Below are 22,065 nucleotides of genomic sequence, written 5' to 3'. Positions count from 1 at the left end.
AGAAAGGAGGAGTCAGTAGAAATGTTTGTAAACATTCAAACTGGCCCCTCCTCCTGGGCCCAGAAGCCCCGCCCACTGCAGGACGTAGTCTGTACGTTTACTGCTTTGTACCTACACTGCAAGCTAACGCACGCTAGCACAAGCTAACCACCGGTGTTTGTCACCTGCCGGTCCAACAGGAAGTAGACCAACTCCAACTCCATTTTATTTTGAAGGCCCCTGCATAAGTCTGTATTTTATTTTGAAGGCCCCTGCATAACCACGCTGTCTTGTATATCGAGCCGTGTTGCCTTTGATGATGACGTCATGTTTGTTTCTTCTTCTTCAGCCCCAGGATGAGAGTCTCGTTCATCATCTTCTCGTCTAAAGCCACCGTCCTGCTTCCTCTGACGGGAGACAGGTAACAACATCAGACTGCCTCTCTATAGATGACCCTCTCACTTTTTTGATCCAGCAGGTGTCGCCCTTGAGCTCCAGCATGAAACCAAAACAACTCACGCTGCATTGTTGTGTTAGCATGCTAATGCTAGCGATCTTTATTATGCTGGTATCTTCACACTGCATGTAAATTTACCTGAAATGAGCGTGATCTAGAAACACAGTTAAGCAGTGAGTACAGTATGTTATTCTTCTTTTCTCTAGTCCCTCAATTAAACAACTTTTATACACGAGGGGAGGAGTCAGCCGGCCGTCCTGGCGATGTAAACAAAGTGAAGATAGGACTCTGAAAACTCTGAAAACATCACAGACAGTGGGACTCGGGTGTTACACCCATTGTAGACAGTCATGACTCACAGAGTTATTTTCAGAGGAGATACTGGATTTCTACATTTAAGTGTGAAACATCACACATCAAGACTTTAAAGAAGACACGGTTCAGTTCAGGTTGTAGAGGATAAATGAAAACCAAAGAGACGTCAACGTGTTGTTTTTGTCCGAGCTCTGGAGAAGTAATGATTCATTTTGTGTTTGTAGATATGAGATCGAAGAAGGTCTGAAGAGGCTGAAGGAGGTGAAACCAGCCGGAGAAACGTTCATGCACGAGGGAATAAAACAGGTTCTGAACCCTTTCTGTCAAACACTCTGAAATATACTCAGAACATTATCTGACCCGGTGTTTGTTCCACCCTGCAGGCGTCGGCTCAGATTAAGGCTCAGGGGATCAAATCGTCCAGCATCATTCTGGCTCTGACGGACGGCAAGCTGGAGGTTTTCCCCCTCGAGCTCACCGTCAACGAGGTGACGTTCCACAAACCAATCAGAAAGTCTCTTTTTAGTTTCAGTAACTTCAGAGACACACATTAAAAAACGATTAGAGAAAGATTTATTTATTTTCCTCTGATGTGACTCCATCCTTCTTCTTCTTCACGTCTTTCTTTTCTCCACCTCTAACCTGTTTCCCCGTCTCCGTGCAGGCTAAGGAGGCGAGGCAGTATGGTGCCCGTGTTTACTGCGTGGGAGTCAAAGACTTTGACGAGCAGCAGGTAAGAGAGCCGCCGTCTTAATGTGAACACACCTCGTCTGTCGTCGACGTATGCTGGAATGTTTACCTCTTAAAGCAGGAGACGCTGAAAGGTAAACACGTGTGAGATCAGAGCTGTTACCTGTCTCGTCTTAAAGGGATATTACGCCTGCGAGCAGCCGATCCCTGAAGACTGAAAAAAGCTGGTCAACAAAGACGGAGCAGACGTTTTATCGCTGTTCATTTTAACGACGATTGAAAGTCAAATCAACCAAAAAAAAAGATAATTTTAAAGTTTTCTGTGTTGACGCTTGATTCACAACACCTGCAGTATGACACAAGTTTCATCAGGTAGAGTGTAACCTGCAATTTCCACAGAGCGCCGCGCACCACACCGCAGTTTGCTGCCACTCTCGTCAACGCCCCCGTTTCCACATCACACGCCGCGGCCCGTCTCCGTAGCGTAAATACGCACCGAGTCTATTTTTGACGGAGCTCGCTGCAAGAACGAGTCAAGCTGAACAGAATAGATCGACCTGGACAGGAAGTCAATTTCAAAATAAAACACAAGAAACAAACACAAAAAAAGTGTTGACCTTCTGAAGTTGTGTTGTTTATATATGTACAACAATGTTTAAAAAGAAGATGAGTAATGATAAACTGTATGATGGTGTTCTGTTGTCAGTCTGAACCTCCACAAAAAGTCATTCAGGGACATTTACACATATAATGATAAATGCATGGCAGGAATTAAAGGGTTAATCAGAGTGATTTAAAGAAGTCATTCCCCCTCTTTAGTTAATAAATCTAACGCCTGAGCTGCAGAAGAGAGAGAGTGTGAGCAGCTCTGAGGTCAGAATCTTCCCTGATTGGTTCTGATGTGCGGGCCTGTCCGCGCATCAGAACGCGCTAATCGCCACTTATTCACTCTGAGACAAAGGAAGCGTTCAGTTTGTGATTTGTTTTTTTTTGATGGTTGAGCAAAGTGTTTGCCACAGTCACGCCATCTGCTGCGTCTCCTCCTGCCCGAGAATGAATGAAAGACGAGACGGCGCTCAGTCCCAAAAGGAGGGAAAGAGAAACGGAGGGAAAGCGGCGTTCAATCTCCACAAACCCGTTAGTAACTGAAAGTCTCCCGTCACACCCGCAGCTCGCTCAGATCGCCGACACCAAGGACCAAGTGTTTCCTGTCAAAGATGGCTTCCACGCTCTGAAGGGCATCATCAACTCTGTGAGTCTGCCTCCTGTGTGTGTGTGTGTGTGTGTGTGTGTGTGTGTGTGTGTGTGTGTGTGTGTGTGTGTGTGTGTGTGTGTGTGTGTGTGTGTGTGTGTGTGTGTGTGTGTGTGTGTGTGTGTGTGTGTGTGTGTGTGTGTGTGTGTGTGTGTGTGTGTGTGTGTGTACCTACCTGCATGTTTTTAACTACAATCAGTTCAGGATGTTTCAAACAGACTTTTTTCACTCTGCTGTTCTTTAGAAATGTTTGAAGGTTCTCTTCTGGACTTTCGTTTGTCGTTCTGAGTTTTAGTGAAAATACTGAAAAATCAGGAGAATCAAATAAATGATTCACATTACAGAGGAAATATAAATCATCAGTTCTGTCTGAAGTGAAAGAAGCTGCACTGTGGTACAGTGGTTAACTCCTTACAGCAAGGAGGTTCCTGGTTTGAATCCCCGTCCTTCAGGAGTCTCTCTGTGAGGAGGTTCCTGGTTTGAATCCCCGTCCTTCAGGAGTCTCTCTGTGAGGAGGTTCCTGGTTTGAATCCCCGTCCTTCAGGAGTCTCTCTGTGAGGAGGTTCCTGGTTTGAATCCCCGTCCTTCAGGAGTCTCTCTGTGAGGAGGTTCCTGGTTTGAATCCTCGTCCTTCAGGAGTCTCTCTGTGAGGAGGTTCCTGGTTTGAATCCTCGTCCTTCAGGAGTCTCTGTGAGGAGGTTCCTGGTTTGAATCCTCGTCCTTCAGGAGTCTCTGTGAGGAGGTTCCTGGTTTGAATCCTTCAGGAGTCTCTCTGTGAGGAGGTTCCTGGTTTGAATCCTTCAGGAGTCTCTCTGTGAGGAGGTTCCTGGTTTGAATCCTTCAGGAGTCTCTCTGTGTGGAGGTTCCTGGTTTGAAGTGGAGTAATACTTAGAGGTCGTAGAAACTTCAAGAGCAGCAAAAACAACGATCAAATATGATAGGACAAATAATCGTTTAAAAGCAGTGACAGTTATGTTGCACATGGTCAAATCAGCAGAATGGTTCAGTCATAATGATCAAAATCATGTGACACATTATATCACATTAAAGCAGCGAGGGAGGATTCAAGCTCTAAAGTCTCTCCTGCTCTGAACTCACAGTCGTCACTTTAAAGTTAGTCCTGATTATTTCTGTAAAAATAACAGAATCTGGCGTTCGTCGTGAGCTGGACGCTCAAAGACAGTTTCATTGAGGTTTGTCACAAATTAGAGCGAGACCTCCGTGAACTTCCTGCAAAGCTGCACGGAAAATGTGTTCGGAAAGAAGTGTTCAGTGTGCAGAGAGAGAGAGAGAGAGATGTTTAAACCACGCTGACAGTGTTCACATGTTGTGTGTCGACGCTCACATTCTGATGCTTTTTATTTTTTGGTGTCGGGACACAAACATGCTGCTGAACTGAAGAGTCCCTGAAACAGCTTTTTATGTGAACTTCCCCTGCAGCCTCCCCCTTCCTCTGCCAGCCAATTAGCGGTTCTTTCCATTAGCTGCAGCTTTTAGAAAAAGCGCTGTCAGCCAAGGCGAGGGGGAGGGAGGCGGTTTGTGTGGCAAACATTTGTAGCCCTGCAGGAGCTCTGTGACCCGGGCCGGGCTCAAACATCTGTCAGAGTCCACAGAGCTCGCAGTGTTTCAGAAAAGCAGCTGGAAGGGACGCACAGCCAGAAGGGCGTGTCCTCTTTCTGTTTCTGTTGATGCAAAGTGTAAAAAACTGTGACTGATTGTGTCGCTCTGAACCGTCAAGAAGGCGGGTCTGAAACTGAAGCTGTCTGTCCTCTGAGGAGGAAAGAGTGAGACGTTAAGATCAAGGTTTCATTATTAGACTTTACAGGGACATTGCATGTTAATAAACATTTCAGTAAATATCCCAGAGTAATTTTCATCTGTTGTCCCTGGACAGATTTTTTTTATAAAAGGCTCCCTAAAAAAAACAAATTCAAACATCTCTAAAAGCTACAAAAATTGAAATATCATGACAGTAATTAAGCAGACAGGTGAGCAGCCACAGGAGAAGATACATAAAGCATGCAGGACACACATAAAGCAGCATTTGGTTCATATAGAAAATGTAAATCATGCAGGACAGACAGAACAATGTCACAAAAAAACAAAACAAAAAAATCATCTCTAGTTCTCCAAACTCAGTCTACATGATGCTTCTGTGGATGTGGACATGTCACTGTGATTCACTCAAAACAGATGCAGAAGTCATTTTAACATTTCAGTGAGTAACTGTCTGAAAAACAAGAGAAGGAAAAAAAAAAAAAAAAAAAAAAGCACTTCTCACGTAGGACGGTGTCATCTCTGAGAATCCAGCTTTTAATAATCAACATTCAAATCAGCCTCCTAAAAGAGAGCTGCTTCTTCTGCGTGTGGTGCCGAGGCGTGTGCAGGAAGGTCGCCCCCTCCTCCTTAAAGTCATGTCACACACTTCCTGTGGTTTTTCATTACTAAATGTTTAGAGAAGAAGAAGAGGAAGTGCGTGGTGCTCACTCCTCTTGCAGCATGCACAATGAAACTCTGAGCATTCCTCCCTCATGAGTAATCCTGGATCCTCTCTCCTCTTGAATCATTTCAGATCATCTGTGCAGCTTTTTTTGTGCTGCAGGATTCCCTTGATTCCTTCTCTCCCTCCAGGTCACACTGGAGCGTTTTGTTGTCTGAGCTGCAGGATTTATGGAAAAACCCTCCAAATGACTCAGTAGCCACATCGTTATCGTTAGCTTCCTTTAGCGACTGAAAACATGAAGCAGCCGGGGCTTCACATGCTCACATGTTATTTTGTGTTCCACTTAAAGACTGGAATGACTTTATGATCCTGTTTAACAAGTATGTCCTCAGAATGAGTTCAGCAGAGGGTGGTTCCTCCTCCTCCTCCTCCTCCTCCTCCTCCTCCTCCTCCTCCTCTTGAAGAGCTGCTGTTTGACTTTAACTCCACTGAGGAGGTGAAGACATCACAGATTGAATTTAAGACTGTGATAAGAGTTCAGTCTTTAAATCAGGGACGTCATAACAACGATGTTTTTAGACCTCTGGCTCCACAAACGGTCCCTGATGGAGTCCAGAGGTCAGTCAGGAGAGGCGAGACGGCGAGACGGCGAAGACGGCGAGCAGCCACGGCTAGCTAACGTTAGCCGACATCGCTAGCATCAGACATGGATCATATTTGAAATGATTTAAAGTTCTCCTCATACACATTACAGTATCTCTGTCCTGATTCTTTGATTGTCCTGAGATTTTGTCTAACCTAGTAACAGTAACCAAGGAGGGCGGGGCTTGACACAGAGTTATTTCCTGGTGAGGGCGGGGCTTGACACAGGGACACTTCCTGGTGAGGGCGGGGCTTGTCAGGGTAGATTGACAGATCGATGGATACAAATGTAAAATTCATCTCTGTCGTCGGCTTTAAGAGCATTTTCTTCAAAACGTTGAGGATCTAGTTTGCAGATCTATAGAGATTGAGGAGAACTCAATTAATCCTGATTCTTTATTTTAATATATTTCTGCAACATTCAGGAGGTCAAACCGCTTTACTCCGTCCTCCTGTCCCTCATATTTTATGTCATTTTTTATTTTTTCCTGTGATTTCCTCGAGCACAGTGTGGAGAGTACGGAGACGTACCCCCACCCAACCCCCCCCCCCCCCCCCCCCCCGCCCCCCCCCCCCCCCCCCTCCTCTGTAATGATCTCATATCAAACCATCAGATGTAATAAGTCCTCTATAAACACTTCCCCTTACTCTGCTCAGATTGAAGTTTCTCTCAACGTGGACTGAAAGCTTCAAGTGGGGCCGTATCTGCGTTAATATGCTTCTTTTTACTCTCTGTGTTCTGGGATTTGCATAGTTTGTCCTCTGTTGATTTATTGAATCACGGCGGCTCGTTGGGCGCCGTGACAGTGGGCTCACGCCGGCCTCTTTATATGATAATGCAGCATCGCAGGGCCTTTTAATAGAACTCAGAAATGTAATAGTCTTGCATAATTTTCCCATAAAGCCCTGCACAGCTGCCGTTCCTCCCTCCTGATATTCAGCCGCTCTCCTTCAGCCCGGCCGCGCTGCGTTCAGCAGCGAGACGTTTCTCAGGTGTTGCTCCCCTAATCTGTTTTGGAAACTTGACAGAGCCGATAACGCCCGGGACTCCGTGTATTTATTCTCGACCCCTGAGCGATAATGTCCTCATCTCCTCCCCCCCCCTCCTCCCCCCCCTCCCCCCCCCTCCTCCTCTCAGATATTAAAGCAATCGTGCACAGAGATCCTGAGTATAGAGCCGTCCAGCGTCTGTGTGAACGGTGAGTGGACACACACACACACACACACACACACCCACACACACACACACACACACACACGAAGACACACACAGACACACACACACGCACAGACACACAACACACAGACACACACAGACACACACACACAGACACACACACACACACACACACAGACACACACACACACACACACACAGACACACACACACACACACACACACACAGGACACACACGACACAGACACACACAGACACACACACACAGACACACACACACACACACACACAGACACACACACACAGACACACACACACACACACACACACATGCACACACACACACACACACACAGACACACACACACACAGGTCACTGAACCTGCAGCATCGTTTAAAGAGGGATTCAAGAAGTCTCTTATTTTGAAAATCATTCTTCCAGTCTTAGAAAGTTTAACTTTAGGACCTTTATTCTTTAAGAAAGTGAGAACATGATAAGATCACATCAGGAGAAGAAACAGGAGGAACAGGAGAGCCGATATAAACATGAAGTAGTTTCCTTCTCTCAGTCTCATCTCGTCTTCGTGACCTTTCAGAGTCCTTTCGACATCGTCCTCAGAGGAAACGGCTTCTCCATCGGAAGCAACGGAGGAGTCGTCTGCAGCTTCATCGTCAACGAGCAAACCTTCAGTAAGTGGAACAAACTTTAACTCAGAGAGAGAGAGAGAGAGAGAGAGAGAGAGAGAGAGAGGAGAGAGAGAGAGAAGAGAGAGAGAGAAGAGAGAGAGAGAGAGGAGAGAGAGAGAGAGAGAGAGAGAGAGAGAGAGAGAGAGAGAGAGAGAGAGAGAGGTCGCACACTTGAAGGACTACAGCCTGCATGCCGGGGTGCATGCAAATATCTGACATGGGACTCTAACGTTTATTAAAAAGTTTCAACATCGAGGAACTCTAAATGTGCAGAAGATGTTGATCCCCCTGCACTGTTGCTGTCACACACACACACACACACACACACACACACAGAGGTCAGTCAGGTCACTGTGATGTCATATGATGGTGGGTATTCAGAGGAAGCACACAGGAAATCCTGTGATAACGGCTCTCTGTCGGTATCTTTTTGGATCTCATTTGGAGAAGAAGAAGAAGAAAGGGTTCTATGTAGGTCAGCGTGCTCCTTCTTCTTCTGAGCTCTCAGGCTGCTCCTCGGAGAAATCCTTTTTCTTCAGGAAGCTAACAGGATTTGGCACAGGGAGACAATCTTTTAAAGCTCTCATTTGGCGGCGGGATCCGCGGGATCGACGGCTGCCAATGACAACACTTCCCTGCTCGACGAGTTATTTTTGATTTCCTCCACTTGACTGAAACACTCGAGCATATTTATTTGATTCCTTTTTAAAAAAAATAACTTCGTCTTCTTCAGGAAGTGGCCGTTAGCAGATGTCTTCCTGTTAGTCCTTTCTCAGTTTAGACCGTCTCACATTCGCCCACTTGGGGCTATTTATTCCCTGATTGGCTCCTGCATGTGTTCAGTGCAGACCTCTCGAACAGTGGGGGCATTTTATAATTACGGACAGGCATCATGGACACACAGCACATATGTAGAGCAGATGCTTCAGTCTGTGAGCGCACAAGCAGCAAAAAAATATCAATAATGAGAGCGACCGCAGCGGCTGAAGACGGTTCAGGCCTCTGTCTGTAACCTGCTGATCGCACACACACACACACACACACACACTGCATGAACACACACACACACACACTCGCACACAAACAGGATACAATCTGTCATCTCTTTCTTTTTTTAAACCTTATGTAACTCCCAGTGATTAAACGATAGCTTACATCCAACATATGACACAGTTTCTGCTACTTCCTGAACACTTAAAAAAAGAAATAAAGCTTTGAAAATGACACAAACTAAACCGTGTAATCCTCTTCATGAAACACACGAGGGTTCGGAGAGGTCACGGAGTTCAGACGAGGATTCTGTCGCTCGTTGTCGTTAAAGGTTCTCTGCTGAACATCGAGATACTTCTGATGTCACCTCGTGTGAAGAATGTCTACACGGTGTCTGCAGTGGAAAGATGCTACATCGCTTGTGTTGCTACCTTGAAATACTTCAACACCCAGAATGCACTGGGCTTGTTGCCTTCTAAGGCCACTCTGCAGTTCTTCCCTATATTCCCTCACCGGTGTTACGATACAAAGTGTGACCGTGTTACCTGGTGACTTGCAGCTGATTGCGCTCTGTGGTTGTCGTGGTTACAACTGCTGAGGTTATTTTGACGTTATCATACAAACTGAAAACAAAGAGACGTTCAACATATGTTGTTACTATGACAACCAGAGACACTTTCTATTTTTTTAAAATGTTTGTATGTTTGAGAGTTTTTAATGTAAATGACCCAGAGAGAGAATTAAAACCCGGTTCTGTGTTGCTCTCTCGATTTTCTGCAGATCAGAAGCCGACTGCTGTCCGGAATGATTACATGCTGTGTCCTGCTCCCAAACTCTATGAAGTCGGACAGTAAGTGGCAGCCTCTACCATCAGTGTGTGAATGTGTGTGAATGGATGAGTTAATACTGATGGACTCTTCACACAGCGGCCTCTACCATCAGGGTGTGAATGTGTATGAATGGATGAGTTAATACTGATGGACTCTTTACTCAGCGGCCTCTACCATCAGTGTGTGAATGTGTATGAATGGATGAGTTAATACTGACGGACTCTTTACTCAGCGGCCTCTACCATCAGTGTGTGAATGTGTATGAATGGATGAGTTAATACTGATGGACTCTTTACGCAGCGGCCTCTACCATCAGTGTGTGAATGTGTGTGAATGGATGAGTTAATACTGATGGACTCTTTACGCAGCGGCCTCTACCATCAGTGTGTGAATGTGTGTGAATGGATGAGTTAATACTGATGGACTCTTTACGCAGCGGCCTCTACCATCACTGTGTGAATGTGTGTGAATGGATGAGTTAATACTGATGGACTCTTTACTCAGCGGCCTCTACCATCAGTGTGTGAATGTGTGTGAATGGATGAGTTAATACTGATGGACTCTTTACACAGCGGCCTCTACCATCAGTGTGTGAATGTGTGTGAATGGATGAGTTAATACTGATGGACTCTTCACACAGCGGCCTCTACCATCAGTGTGTGAATGTGTGTGAATGGATGAGTTAATACTGATGGACTCTTCACACAGCGGCCTCTACCATCAGTGTGTGAATGTGTGTGAATGGATGAGTTAATACTGATGGACTCTTTACTCAGCGGCCTCTACCATCAGGGTATGAATGGATGAGTTAATACTGATGGACTCTTCACACAGCGGCCTCTACCATCAGGGTATGAATGGATGAGTTAATACTGACGGACTCTTTACTCAGCGGCCTCTACCATCACTGTGTGAATGTGTATGAATGGATGAGTTAATACTGATGGACTCTTCACACAGCGGCCTCTACCATCAGGGTGTGAATGTGTATGAATGGATGAGTTAATACTGATGGACTCTTTACTCAGCGGCCTCTACCATCAGTGTGTGAATGTGTATGAATGGATGAGTTAATACTGACGGACTCTTTACTCAGCGGCCTCTACCATCAGTGTGTGAATGTGTATGAATGGATGAGTTAATACTGACGGACTCTTTACTCAGCGGCCTCTACCATCAGTGTGTGAATGTGTATGAATGGATGAGTTAATACTGATGGACTCTTTACTCAGCGGCCTCTACCATCACTGTGTGAATGTGTATGAATGGATGAGTTAATACTGACGGACTCTTTACTCAGCGGCCTCTACCATCAGTGTGTGAATGTGTATGAATGGATGAGTTAATACTGACGGACTCTTTACTCAGCGGCCTCTACCATCAGTGTGTGAATGTGTATGAATGGATGAGTTAATACTGATGGACTCTTCACACAGCGGCCTCTACCATCAGTGTGTGAATGTGTATGAATGGATGAGTTAATACTGACGGACTCTTTACTCAGCGGCCTCTACCATCAGTGTGTGAATGTGTATGAATGGATGAGTTAATACTGATATACTCTTTACTCAGCGGCCTCTACCATCAGTGTGTGAATGTGTATGAATGGATGAGTTAATACTGATGGACTCTTTACACAGCGGCCTCTACCATCAGTGTGTGAATGTGTAGGTGTGACCTGCGGTGTAAAAATGCTTTGAGTTGTCAGAAGAATAGAAAAGAACTAAACAAGCTCAAGTCCATTTTCCATTTAGACACAGTTACAAACACACACACACACACACACACACACACACACACACACACACACACATTATGCATTTGGTGTTTTCTCTGCGTCTCTGTGATGTTTTCTGCTCCTCGTTGACGTCTTTACTCCTAAGATAAACAACTTTAAATCTATAAACGAGCTGTACGTTAATCTGTTTGTCGTGTGTGTGTGTGTGTGTGTGTGTGTGTGTGTGTGTGTGTGTGTGTGTGTGTGTGTGTGTTGTGTGTGTGTGTGTGTGTGTGTGTGTGTGTGTGTGTGTGTGTGTGTGTGTGTGTGTGTGTGTGTGTGTGTGTGTGTGATCTAGTAGTTGTATTTTGTGGTTTGAGGACGCAGTAAACATTGTATAAAGAAGCCTCCATACATACAGCCCTCTGAGATTTCAGTGACAACAGAGTAAATATGCATTTATTCCCCGGCTGCAGATCCTGTTTGACTTTAACGTCATCTCGTTTTTTTTTGTTAATCCTGAAGCATAACAGATGATCGCTAAGGCGTTCTCGATGGAACAACAGATTTTAATGTCCCAGCGATACGACAATCCAATCAAAAATGTATGATTAGGAGCTCTGCTGGATTATGTTTCATATGAGGAGGACCATGCTGCTGTAACCGCTGCACATCAACCTGAGCCTCACCTCAGATCCTCCCCATTCAGCGCTAACATGCTAACACGCTAACATGACAACATGTTTATCTGCAGCATGGCTCCTTCAAGGGAAGTAAACATGGAGTATATATGGAGTAACTCAGAGGGAGCGTTTCAAAGGTTTCGGGACACTGCGAGGCCAAAAACAGTCGGCAAACAAATCCACAAGAGGAGGCTGAAGACCGGGTCAGAGGTCAAACACACAGTCAACACATTGACCTCGACATGGGAACATTTTCTCACCATTCCTCTGCGATGACCATTTCATTTACAGTTGCCTCACCAACCTTAACAAGTGGATCCAGTGTGGATCGATAACATGGATCTCTGTTTGTCGTGTTTGTGCAGAGGTGCTGCTGGTGATACTTTATCTAAAGGATCTGAACGATGTAAAGAGGATGCATCACTGTTTAAAGGCTTTATATGTGATGTTTTGATCCAGCAGGTGTCGCCCTTGAGCACCAGCATGAAACCAAAACAACTCCCGCTGCATTGTTGTGTTAGCATGCTAATGCTAGCGATCTTTATTATGCTGGTATCTTCACACTGCATGTAAATTTACCTGAAATGAGCGTGATCTAGAAACACAGTTAAGCAGTGAGTACAGTATGTTATTCTTCTTTTCTCTAGTCCCTCAATTAAACAACTTTTATACACGAGGGGAGGAGTCAGCCGGCCGTCCTGGCGATGTAAACAAACTGAAGATAGGACTCTGAAAGCATCACAGACAGTGGGACTCGGGTGTTACACCCATTGTAGACAGTCATGACTCACAGAGTTATTTTCAGAGGAGATACTTGATTTATATTATATGTGAAAAATCTCATATAAAGACTTTAACTAAAAGCCGGATAATCTGGTCCGACTGGCTGAGGATGCAGTAAAAAGGTTAATTTGAGCTTCTACATCTGTAACGCCTCGGCCTGCTCATCGCTGATGCTCCGTGCCGCCATTTGCAGACGGCCTGCTTAATTAACTCTTGGCTGCCGATGGTGACCCATTAAGTAGTTAGCTGCTGCGGGCGGCGAGTAAACACATCTGCTGGAGGGGCTCTAAGAGGATGTGCGACAGATGCAGCCATTCCCTTTTCCACGCTCCCCGTTTAAATAATTCACCACGCGCTGACAATCCCTGCACCCTGGACCACCTGCATGGAGCGAGGAGGCCCCGGAAAGTTCCGTCTCCGTCCATCTGTCTGCTTCTGCTCCATCACCGCTCTCTCCGGCGCACAGGGCGCTCCGCTAACACGGCTCTACTCAGCCGGAGAAGAATCGCCGTTTCACTGCACATTTTTGGAGCGTGTTGTGTTCCACGCGAGGCCTCCTCCTCCTCCTCCTCCTCCTCCTCCTCCTCCTCCTCCTCCTCCTCAGCGGTCCTGCTTGACTTTCTGCCTGACCTCTCAAGAGAAGCTTTGCTGGGGAACATATTTTCTAAGCTTCAGCAGGAGAGGAAGTGCTCTGCTGCAGCTTCCTGTCCCGACGGGGACGTGCAGGAATCACGGCGTCCTCGCCTGCTCGCTCGCTCATGTAGGAGCACTCACAGCAGAGGCATCAGGCCTGAAACTCCGGCATCTGGTGACGCCCCCCCCCCCCCCCCCCCTCCTCCTCCTCCCCCTCTGTACATCCCCGTCAGGAGGCCCCGCACACCCTGCTGGGGCCCCCGATCGAGAGGTTAAGTGGCTGCGCTCGTGCAGCAGCGTGTCCTCACCTGGTGTTTTCACAATAACGGTGGAGGAGAAAAAATAACTGAAGGGGGAGTCGACACCTGCTTTACAACGCAGGTACAGAAGCTAATGCTAATGCTAGTCAATAATTAAACAGGCTGTCGGGACATGGCTCCATCTGCTCCAGCGGGGTGGGGGGGGGGTTTGATGATGAAGATGTTTATGATGGAGCGGCCCCTGATCGTCCTCCTTGTCGGGATGCAGACGGCTCTGTGTCACTGAGGGATGTAAAGATCAACCAGTCGCAGCTTTGACAATTGAAACTCTGCGTTTTGACTGTAGAATAAAAAAAAGGCAGAAAATTTAACTTCAGCTTTATACAAGTTAATACAAATTCTAACGTATTTTTTTTAACAATTTTTAAATAATTTGTCAAAAATTAATTAGAAAACAGAGGTGGTTTCAGCTCTGTGTCCCGCTCAGTATTAAAAGAGGGCATAACTTGTAAATTTAGGGATAATCCTAATAAAATCTATTTTCTTGTGCTATTTTAAAATGAAGTAATTACAATCATGAGTACACTTACACATGCTCTATATGAATAAAATATTCAATATTCTTAATTTTTCAGTGCTTACACCACTTGACATTTTTCCATTCAGTCTTATCTTTTGAAAAAAATGGTGTAAATGTCATTTTAAATAACACAAAACCCACATGAATACAAATGTCACATTTTAATCAACCTGATGCATGCTTTCAGATTGTGTTTTTAAAAGATTTTTGATTTGGTCATCTGAACAATCCTTGTTTGTCACTGACCCATTTCATGACGTGACCCTGATGAAGGCCACGAGCCGAAACGCGTCGCTCTAATAAAGTTCATGAAGTTCTTCTTCTGAAAGTGCTGCTGCAGCTCCTCAAGCTGTTCTGTCGACGGGCGAGAGGTGGGAGTCGGTGAAGTCGTGCCAGAGAATTCCCCTCAGCTTCATCATTGTCAGACTGAGAGGAGAGGTTTCAGTCGACCTGAACATTCCCGTCTCCTCTCAGGTCGTCCTGCAGACTGTTCCAGCGTCTCTGAGCAGCAAGGCCACATTTTGAAAGGAATAACTGCAAACAAGATCTTTTAATTACTTGCTTTATAACTAGATTAACTTGACTTTAATACACACTCTTTTATTTATTTATTGGGTCTTTATTTAACCGGGTCCGTCCCCTTCAGATTAAGAACCTCTCGTCTGGGGGAGGGCGATGAGACGGTGAACAGAACAAACACAAAGTTACAGATGGAGACACAAAGAGAGACAAACACAAAAGACATGCTTTCAAAGAGAAACCATCCACGAGGTAAACTAACAGACTGTGTTGTCCTCTGCAGAGGTTTCTAACCCGCTGCTCTTACTGAGACGTAGCACAGAGCAATCTCTAAACTGTTTGTTTTTTTAAGTTCTGCAGTTTTAACTCTCTAATCAACAGATTCTCTATACATGAGACACATTTCCCTCTTCATCCTGAATATAAAAAAACAAAAGACATATTTTTCAAAGACTTTACAGATTTTAACTCCTTGGACTGGCGGACGACGTTGAGAAGTATCCAAATGAATGTTATCTTGATGTTTGGGCTCGTGATGTTTGCTCGCTTTAGTTTGTTTTCCTTAAAATCGTTTTGACTTCATGTTGGTGGTTTCTGACATCTTTAACTTTCCTTCTCTGAATGCTTCTCTCACACTCTTTCTTTACGTGCCGGTCGTGTCACAAAGGCAGAGAAATGAAATCCTGCGTGAAAGCAAACATTAATGAGTAGATATTTAAAAAAGTTTGGTTCATGTTTTTAGCATCCTGCAGCTCAGACCGCCTCCCCCCTGCGTCGGGTCTGTTTTGCAGAGAGCCGCTCGTGTGATGTCCGGTCTCTGTAGAGCGGCTCAGTCCATTTCTTTGAGTGCCTGTCACTTCCCTTCCAAACGGCAGCCGTCTCACGCTGCAGCAGAACTTCTCATCTGGTCCCCAGGCTTCCTGCACAGATCAGAACTTCTGCCACACCGACTCTGCAGAGCGATGACTGCTGGATGCCGAGTGACAGCCCTCACATATGCTTCGCTGTGAATTATTCAGACGGCTCAATTTTCACATCTTTAAGAGAAGTTTCAAAGCCATTAGCGTCACCGTCGTCAGCCGCTCCAGCTGCAGCGCATCAGCAAAGCTTAGCGTCACGCCCGGTTTTACTTTCTGACGGATTCTTTGGGGAGCAAAAAAGGGGACAAAGTTTGTGCACGAGGAGCTGGAGATGTGCAGCGAGAAGAAGCCTTCTGTTATTCACCTGGCATCCCTGAGAGTCGCTCTCTCTGACAGGCTGCCCTCTCATCTCCCATTTATTCAAACATCGGCATCGACCCAGCGAGCAGCTGCAGCTCGCTCCCCGCTGTCACTCTGTCAGCTTTCAACACCATGAAAAGTCAAATGACAGAGAGACACGTTTTAAATCATTCATCTGGATCCTTTTAATGTCACTGTTTTCATTCTCTTTAACCCTGTGTGTCCCCTCTTTTGTCACTCCCGAGTTACGAGCAGCATGGACCTCGAGGTCGGCGAGGTTTAAAACATTTCTTCATTTAAATCGTGAGGAGGTTCTGCTCATGTGTTTCCGGGTGTAAAGCTCGTTTCTAGACTCGTATAATTTAAGTCACTAAATCGTCACTAGGAGCAGAATCCTCCTCTCTGGGAAAAAAAACATTGAATTGAGAAGTTTCTGAGACTTCTGCGGCGCCGGTGGCCTAGCGGTTAGTGTGCACCCTATATTTGGAGGCTGTCGTCCTCCAGGCAGGCGGCTCGGGTTCAAATCTGACCTGTGGCTCCTTTCCCTCATGTCGTTCCCCAATCTCTCTCTCTCTCTCTCCCCGACTTCAAACTCTATCCACTGTCTGATCTCTAAATAAGACTTGAGCGGCCTCAGTGCAGGAGGACAGGCTGTGAGCTGAGCTGCTGCTAGCTTGATTTGTTTTTTTTTATTATTTATCATCCTCCTCTCAGTACAAAGAGACCTGGTGAATATATATATGAACTTAAAACACAAACAACAGTTTCCCATAAAAATCAAACTCTCTATATTTTGTTCTTTGATTTTCTCTGGAGACTGTGAGCTGAGCCGCTGGTAGCTTGTTGTTAGATACTAAGCTTGTTTCTGGCTTTGTATACAAGGAGCAGAATATGGAATAAAAAACAATGAATAAAGAAATTTAATATTTAAAAATCAGAGTCTTCTGATGTTTTAGTGGACTTAAGCAGACTCGATGCTGGAAGGGGAGGGGCTGTGAGCCGAGCTGCTGCAAGCTTGTTTTAAGAAAATAGCATGTTTTTGGCTTCAGATAACTTTGTGTTTTTTTGTTCACAAATCTTCACAGGAGATGAGTTGTCTTCCTCTTCACAAAAGTAGTTTTTGATAGAAACAAGTGAAGTTTCATGTGTAAAAATGTTCTGATGCTTTAGCAGATTCAATGCTGGAGGAGGTGCTGTGAGCTGAGCTGCTGCTAACTTGATTTTTATCCCTGTAGTGTGTATCATCCTCCGCTCAGTATGAACTGACCCTGTGTCAGTTTCACATCACATCTCTCTCTCTCTCTCTCTCTCTCTCTGCTTCTGCTCTTTGATGGATGCAGGCCCTCAGGGAAGACTGTGAGCCAAGCTGCTGTTAGCTTGTTTCTAAGAGCTCAACATGTATGAAAGTTTAGATTCCATCAGTGCTTGCTGCTTACAAGGTTTCTAACGGGAGTCAAATTAACCACAAAACAAACCTCAGACAGTCTTTGCTGAGGATTCAGGGGCTGTGAGCTGAGCTACTATTACTCTGTAATACTGTTGAATAATGACGCGTTAAAGCTGCAGGTTCAGTAAAACAGCAGCTCTTTCGTTCTTGTTTTAGTTAAGAATCTAAAGAGATTCAAAGATTGATTTGTTGAGTTCTCACAGTCTAAACTTTTCCACATTATTTCCTGATTTATAATCAAACTGTCATTGATCTCTTCTGGGAATAAGAAAGGGAGAGTGTATGAAATATGCCTCTGCTGCACATTCTGCAAAAGTAACGGTAAATTATCATCAGTCTCTCTCTCTCCCCCCCACCCCCCTCTCTGTCCGATCAGTGGGGGGAGGAGGGGAGGAGGGGGGGTTGGTTCATCAGTGTTACTCGCTTGGGAGCTTTCCTCCACCACACGCTGAGGTCTGCACCTCCAGCTTGATTAACAACCTGCCCACCATTATCACCGACCGGGGATGTCAGCTAAATTAGCCCTCCAACCCTCCACCCCCCCTAACACCCCCCACCCCTCCTTCTATTCAGCTCGTAGTTAACATGCAGAGACCTGAACGTCTCGCTGAGCTGCAGAGAGCGTGTAGAGTCACAGGAATCCAAAAAGACAAAAACAAGACAAGATGTTTTTTTACAAGAAGACTGTTTGAATGAGGAGGAGAGAGGAGGAAGAGGAGGAGGAGGAGGCATGGAGGAGGCATGGAGGGGTCTCTTTCAGTGCACAGTGTTTCTACAAGTCCAGTCTCGTCTGTGCAAATAGATATGAAGTACAAGCGACTTAAAGAAATCAAACATCTGACACACAGGAAATTCGTGCCCTTTTTCTACACCTGCACAAAACTCCTGAAAATATTCCCCGGACCGTCTCCATGCCGACCTCCCGGAAACATTTCTGGGTGAAGTCGGGGTGAGCTGCACGCGTGAACGCAGCAGGAAACATGCAGGAAAATCTCCTGTCACTACCGACATGAAGGCGGATTATATCAACCGAGATATTCTCTTTAAAAATCACAAATAATCTGTGAAAAAGGAGTTAAAATCTAAAAGTGATCATCTCTTAACGCCTCCAGAAAAACGATAACGAGCTGAATTATTATTATGATGCTGTTTAGAGTAACAAGTCTGACATTAGCACAACGCTAAAGAGAGAAGACAATGGGGGGGGGGGGGGTCCTCATTATCACAGCCGTCAGAGTGTGTGTGTGTGTGTGTGTGTGTGTGTGTGTGTGTGTGTGGACGGACAGTTGCCGGGCTCCTGAACTCCTATGACTTATTTAGACAGAGAAATCTGAGGCCAAAAACGGGCGCAATTAAAACCCTAATGATGAACGGCACCGCAATTTCCATATGTCCATTACGGCCGATCCAATTACTGCGCTTTAATGAGAACGCAGGAAACGGAACGAGTGAAACGCCTGAAATCCTCCGACACAGAGAGCGGAGAGAAACAAGTGCAGACCTGTGTGTGTGTGTGTGTGTGTGTGTGTGTGTGTGTGTGTGTGTGTGTGTAGGCCAGCTGTGAGTGTGTGGCGGCGTGCAGGAGGGCCTCTGAATATAAAGGCGGAGCTGCAGAATAATAAAGAGGAGCGCGCTCTGCTCGGGCTGTGATGTAGCCTGAGGCCGCGCCGTGGGCCTCGGTCGTCCCGCGGCTCCGAACAGATGAGCGAGCAGACCGTGCAGTCCGAGTCTCTGCAGAGCCGACTGCTCTGCAAACCTTCCTGATTTAATTCATATTTCACAAACAAGCCGAGGAACTTTCAGACACGACGCACTCTGACACTTCACCTCACCTCACCTGATGCATTCACTCTCTCTCTCTCTCTCTTTAAATTCTGCTCACCGCTTTCACTTTCTCTCTGACGTCACGCCGACGATGTGAGGCTGACATGTTCAAAGAAGTTCCAGAAGCAAAAAAGAAACAATCTGTCGTCTTGTCATTTCTGAATTCATCTGCAGCCGACAAAAAAACAATAAAAAGTGAAAATAACAAATACATCTGTTTAAAATGTAAAACGTTAAGCGACAGTTTGTTCAGATTAATGGAGCGCAGACGCTGAACGTGTTGGGTAAACAAACCCCTGAGAGGTCAGAGGTCAGAGTGTTTAGAAGTCTGTTCTTTGACGGACAGGGAGCCGGTGGGACGCTTTGTGTCCTTTGAGATTTAAATGTGTTGTTGTGTCATTAATGAAAGTGTTTTCTCCACAGGAAGATGGACGTCCTCATCAGTCTGAACCACGGGAAGTCCTTCATCTCCAGCGCCTACACCATCCACGCCTCCACCTGTGTGAGTCTCCCAACACACACACGTCATCTGTAGAAATATAGATAGATACTTTATAGATCCCGAGGGAAATTCAAATCATCCAGCAGCAGGTTACAAAGACATGACATGAAACATTTGTTACAAATTAAACCACAAACCTGACGCCCCCCCCCCCCCTCACATACATATATATTAACCTGAAGAAAGAGTTAAAGAATCCCTCTAGATGAGTCAAACTTAAACTGTGCAATTAAAAATAGATTTATACAAGAAATGTCCATAACCCGTACAGGGATAAAAATATATGTGACATTTAAAACAAGAACCTAAAAACAGTTGAGGAAACAAATCTGTAATTAGACCTGAATATAAAAAATAAAAGTGTTGACCTTCTGAAGTTGTGTTGTTTATAAATGTACAACAATGTTTAAAAAGAAGATCAGAATCCATTTTGTGACTGATGACTTTTGTCCCCTCCCCCCTCCTGTAGTCGGACGGTTTGGCGGTGGTGATCGTCTTCCTGGTTCTGCTGACGCTGGTCGCTCTGGCCCTCATGTGGTGGTTCTGGCCTCTCTGCTGCAAAGTGGTGAGTGCACACACACACACACACACACACACACACACACACACACACACACACACACACACACACACACACACACACGCAGGCTAACACACACACACACACACGCAGGCTAACACACACACACACACACACACACACACGCAGGCTAACACACACTCACACACACACACACACACACACACACACACACACAGACACACACACGCAGGCTAACACACACACACACACACACACACACACGCAGGCTAACACACACTCACACACACACACACACACACACACACACACACACACACACACACACACACACACGCAGGCTAACACACACACACACACACACACACGCAGGCTAACACACACACACACACACACACACACACACGCAGGCTAACACACACACACACACACACACACACACACATGCAGGCTAACACACACACACACACACACACGCACACACGCAGGCTAACACACACACACACACACACACGCAGGCTAACACACACTCACACACACACACACACACACACACACACACACACACACACACACACACACACACACACACACACACACACACACACGCAGGCTAACACACACACACACACACACACACACACACACACACACACACACACACACACACACACACACACACACACACACCGCTACCTTCTCGCTCTTAGCGGAAGCGGTATCAAACAGGATTTCACCTCCGGTTGACCTCGTTCAACTTCGGCGGCTTAGCAACGCCACAGAAGAAGAACCTCGAACAGGAAGTGAAAAGCCCACATCCTGTTCAGAGTCTCCTGAGCTGTCCGAATAAAAAGGAACGATCAGCGAGCGACAGATTGAAGTTTAAGATCTGGACTAACTTTAGTCCTACCTGGGGACCGAGGTGATCCAGAATCATCACAGAGTGTCTCTGACGGCCCCTCACATCTGACCTGGTTCTTCACACATTCACCTCACAGCAGGAGACGACCCCGGTCAGACGTGGCGTTGGGGGGCGGGACTCTGACACTACAGAGTGTGAGCTTTCAAAGTAGACTTGTATTCCATACGGTGTGAGACCAGCCTGAACTCTTGTCACTGTGTGTTTTGGATATGAAGTTTGAGGTGGATTTCACAGGTTTTCTTCTCTCTGCTGGTTAATGATGACTTCATCATGAAGTGTCAACGTGTTCCTCTTGACGGGGTCAGAGGTCGTTCACTGAATCACAGAGAGTTTACTGAGGAGGAAGTCGAGGACGATGAACGCAGATCTGACTTTTAAACGACTCGTCTGTACTCGTTGGCTCATTAGTTTGTTTCTTTGAATCCATTGTTTAACTTCTTCTTTGGTACACATTTGAAAACTGTCACTTTGCTCAGCCCCCCCCCCCCCCCGGTCCCCCCCTGTCCCCCCTGTCCCCCCCCCCGTCCCCCCATCAGCGCTTCCTAAAGTCCACAGCAGATTCTGGTTTGGGGCTACGAGCGGGGACACAGATGGTGCTCTCTGCTCTTTTTCTCTGTTTTTATTCTGAGATCTGATGAAGGCAAATTTACCCCCCCACACCTCACCTCCAGCCCTCCCCCCCATCCCCCCCCCCCCCCCCCCACTCCGCCCCCTAAATGATAGACGTCACCTGGCTTTGTGGACCTGAAGGGAGCCCGTCCAGGATGAGATGGAAGCATATTTTGGAAAACCAACAAAGGCATTAAAATGTAAACCCCCTGCAGCATGTCTGGCTGCGGACGTGTTTGTCTTGGTGGAGCGAGCTGCTGCTGAGGGACGACGAGAAGAGGAGGGCCATGTGTGGCTTGTTAATATTTAAACCCCCAGTCTGCCAGGTTTCAGTACACACACACACACACACACACACACAG

The 22,065-nt window shown here is 46.0% G+C and overlaps 1 protein-coding gene and 1 long non-coding RNA gene across 2 annotated transcripts in view; both read left to right on the top strand.

The window, feature by feature from the left end:
- antxr2a (ANTXR cell adhesion molecule 2a) overlaps positions 1-22,065 on the top strand; it is a 45,076-nt gene that overhangs the window by 6,447 nt on the left and 16,564 nt on the right. The window contains exons 3-12 of the mRNA XM_065962528.1: positions 329-400; positions 976-1,057; positions 1,135-1,239; positions 1,416-1,484; positions 2,613-2,693; positions 6,917-6,981; positions 7,555-7,646; positions 9,414-9,483; positions 19,553-19,631; positions 20,101-20,268. Coding sequence (XP_065818600.1) covers positions 329-400; positions 976-1,057; positions 1,135-1,239; positions 1,416-1,484; positions 2,613-2,693; positions 6,917-6,981; positions 7,555-7,646; positions 9,414-9,483; positions 19,553-19,631; positions 20,101-20,268 — 883 coding nt within the window. The remainder of the gene's footprint in view (positions 1-328; positions 401-975; positions 1,058-1,134; positions 1,240-1,415; positions 1,485-2,612; positions 2,694-6,916; positions 6,982-7,554; positions 7,647-9,413; positions 9,484-19,552; positions 19,632-20,100; positions 20,269-22,065) is intronic.
- LOC136178144 (uncharacterized) lies at positions 2,705-6,175 on the top strand. The gene is made up of 2 exons (XR_010665505.1): positions 2,705-3,301; positions 3,436-6,175. It is a non-coding gene; the product is annotated as an uncharacterized lncRNA (long non-coding RNA).

The sequence above is a fragment of the Labrus bergylta genome, chromosome 2, assembly GCF_963930695.1.
Source record: "Labrus bergylta chromosome 2, fLabBer1.1, whole genome shotgun sequence".
Taxonomy (NCBI): Eukaryota; Metazoa; Chordata; class Actinopteri; order Labriformes; family Labridae; genus Labrus; species Labrus bergylta.
The sequence above is the reverse complement of the archived record's forward strand: the minus strand, read 5'-3'. Positions and strand labels throughout refer to the sequence as shown.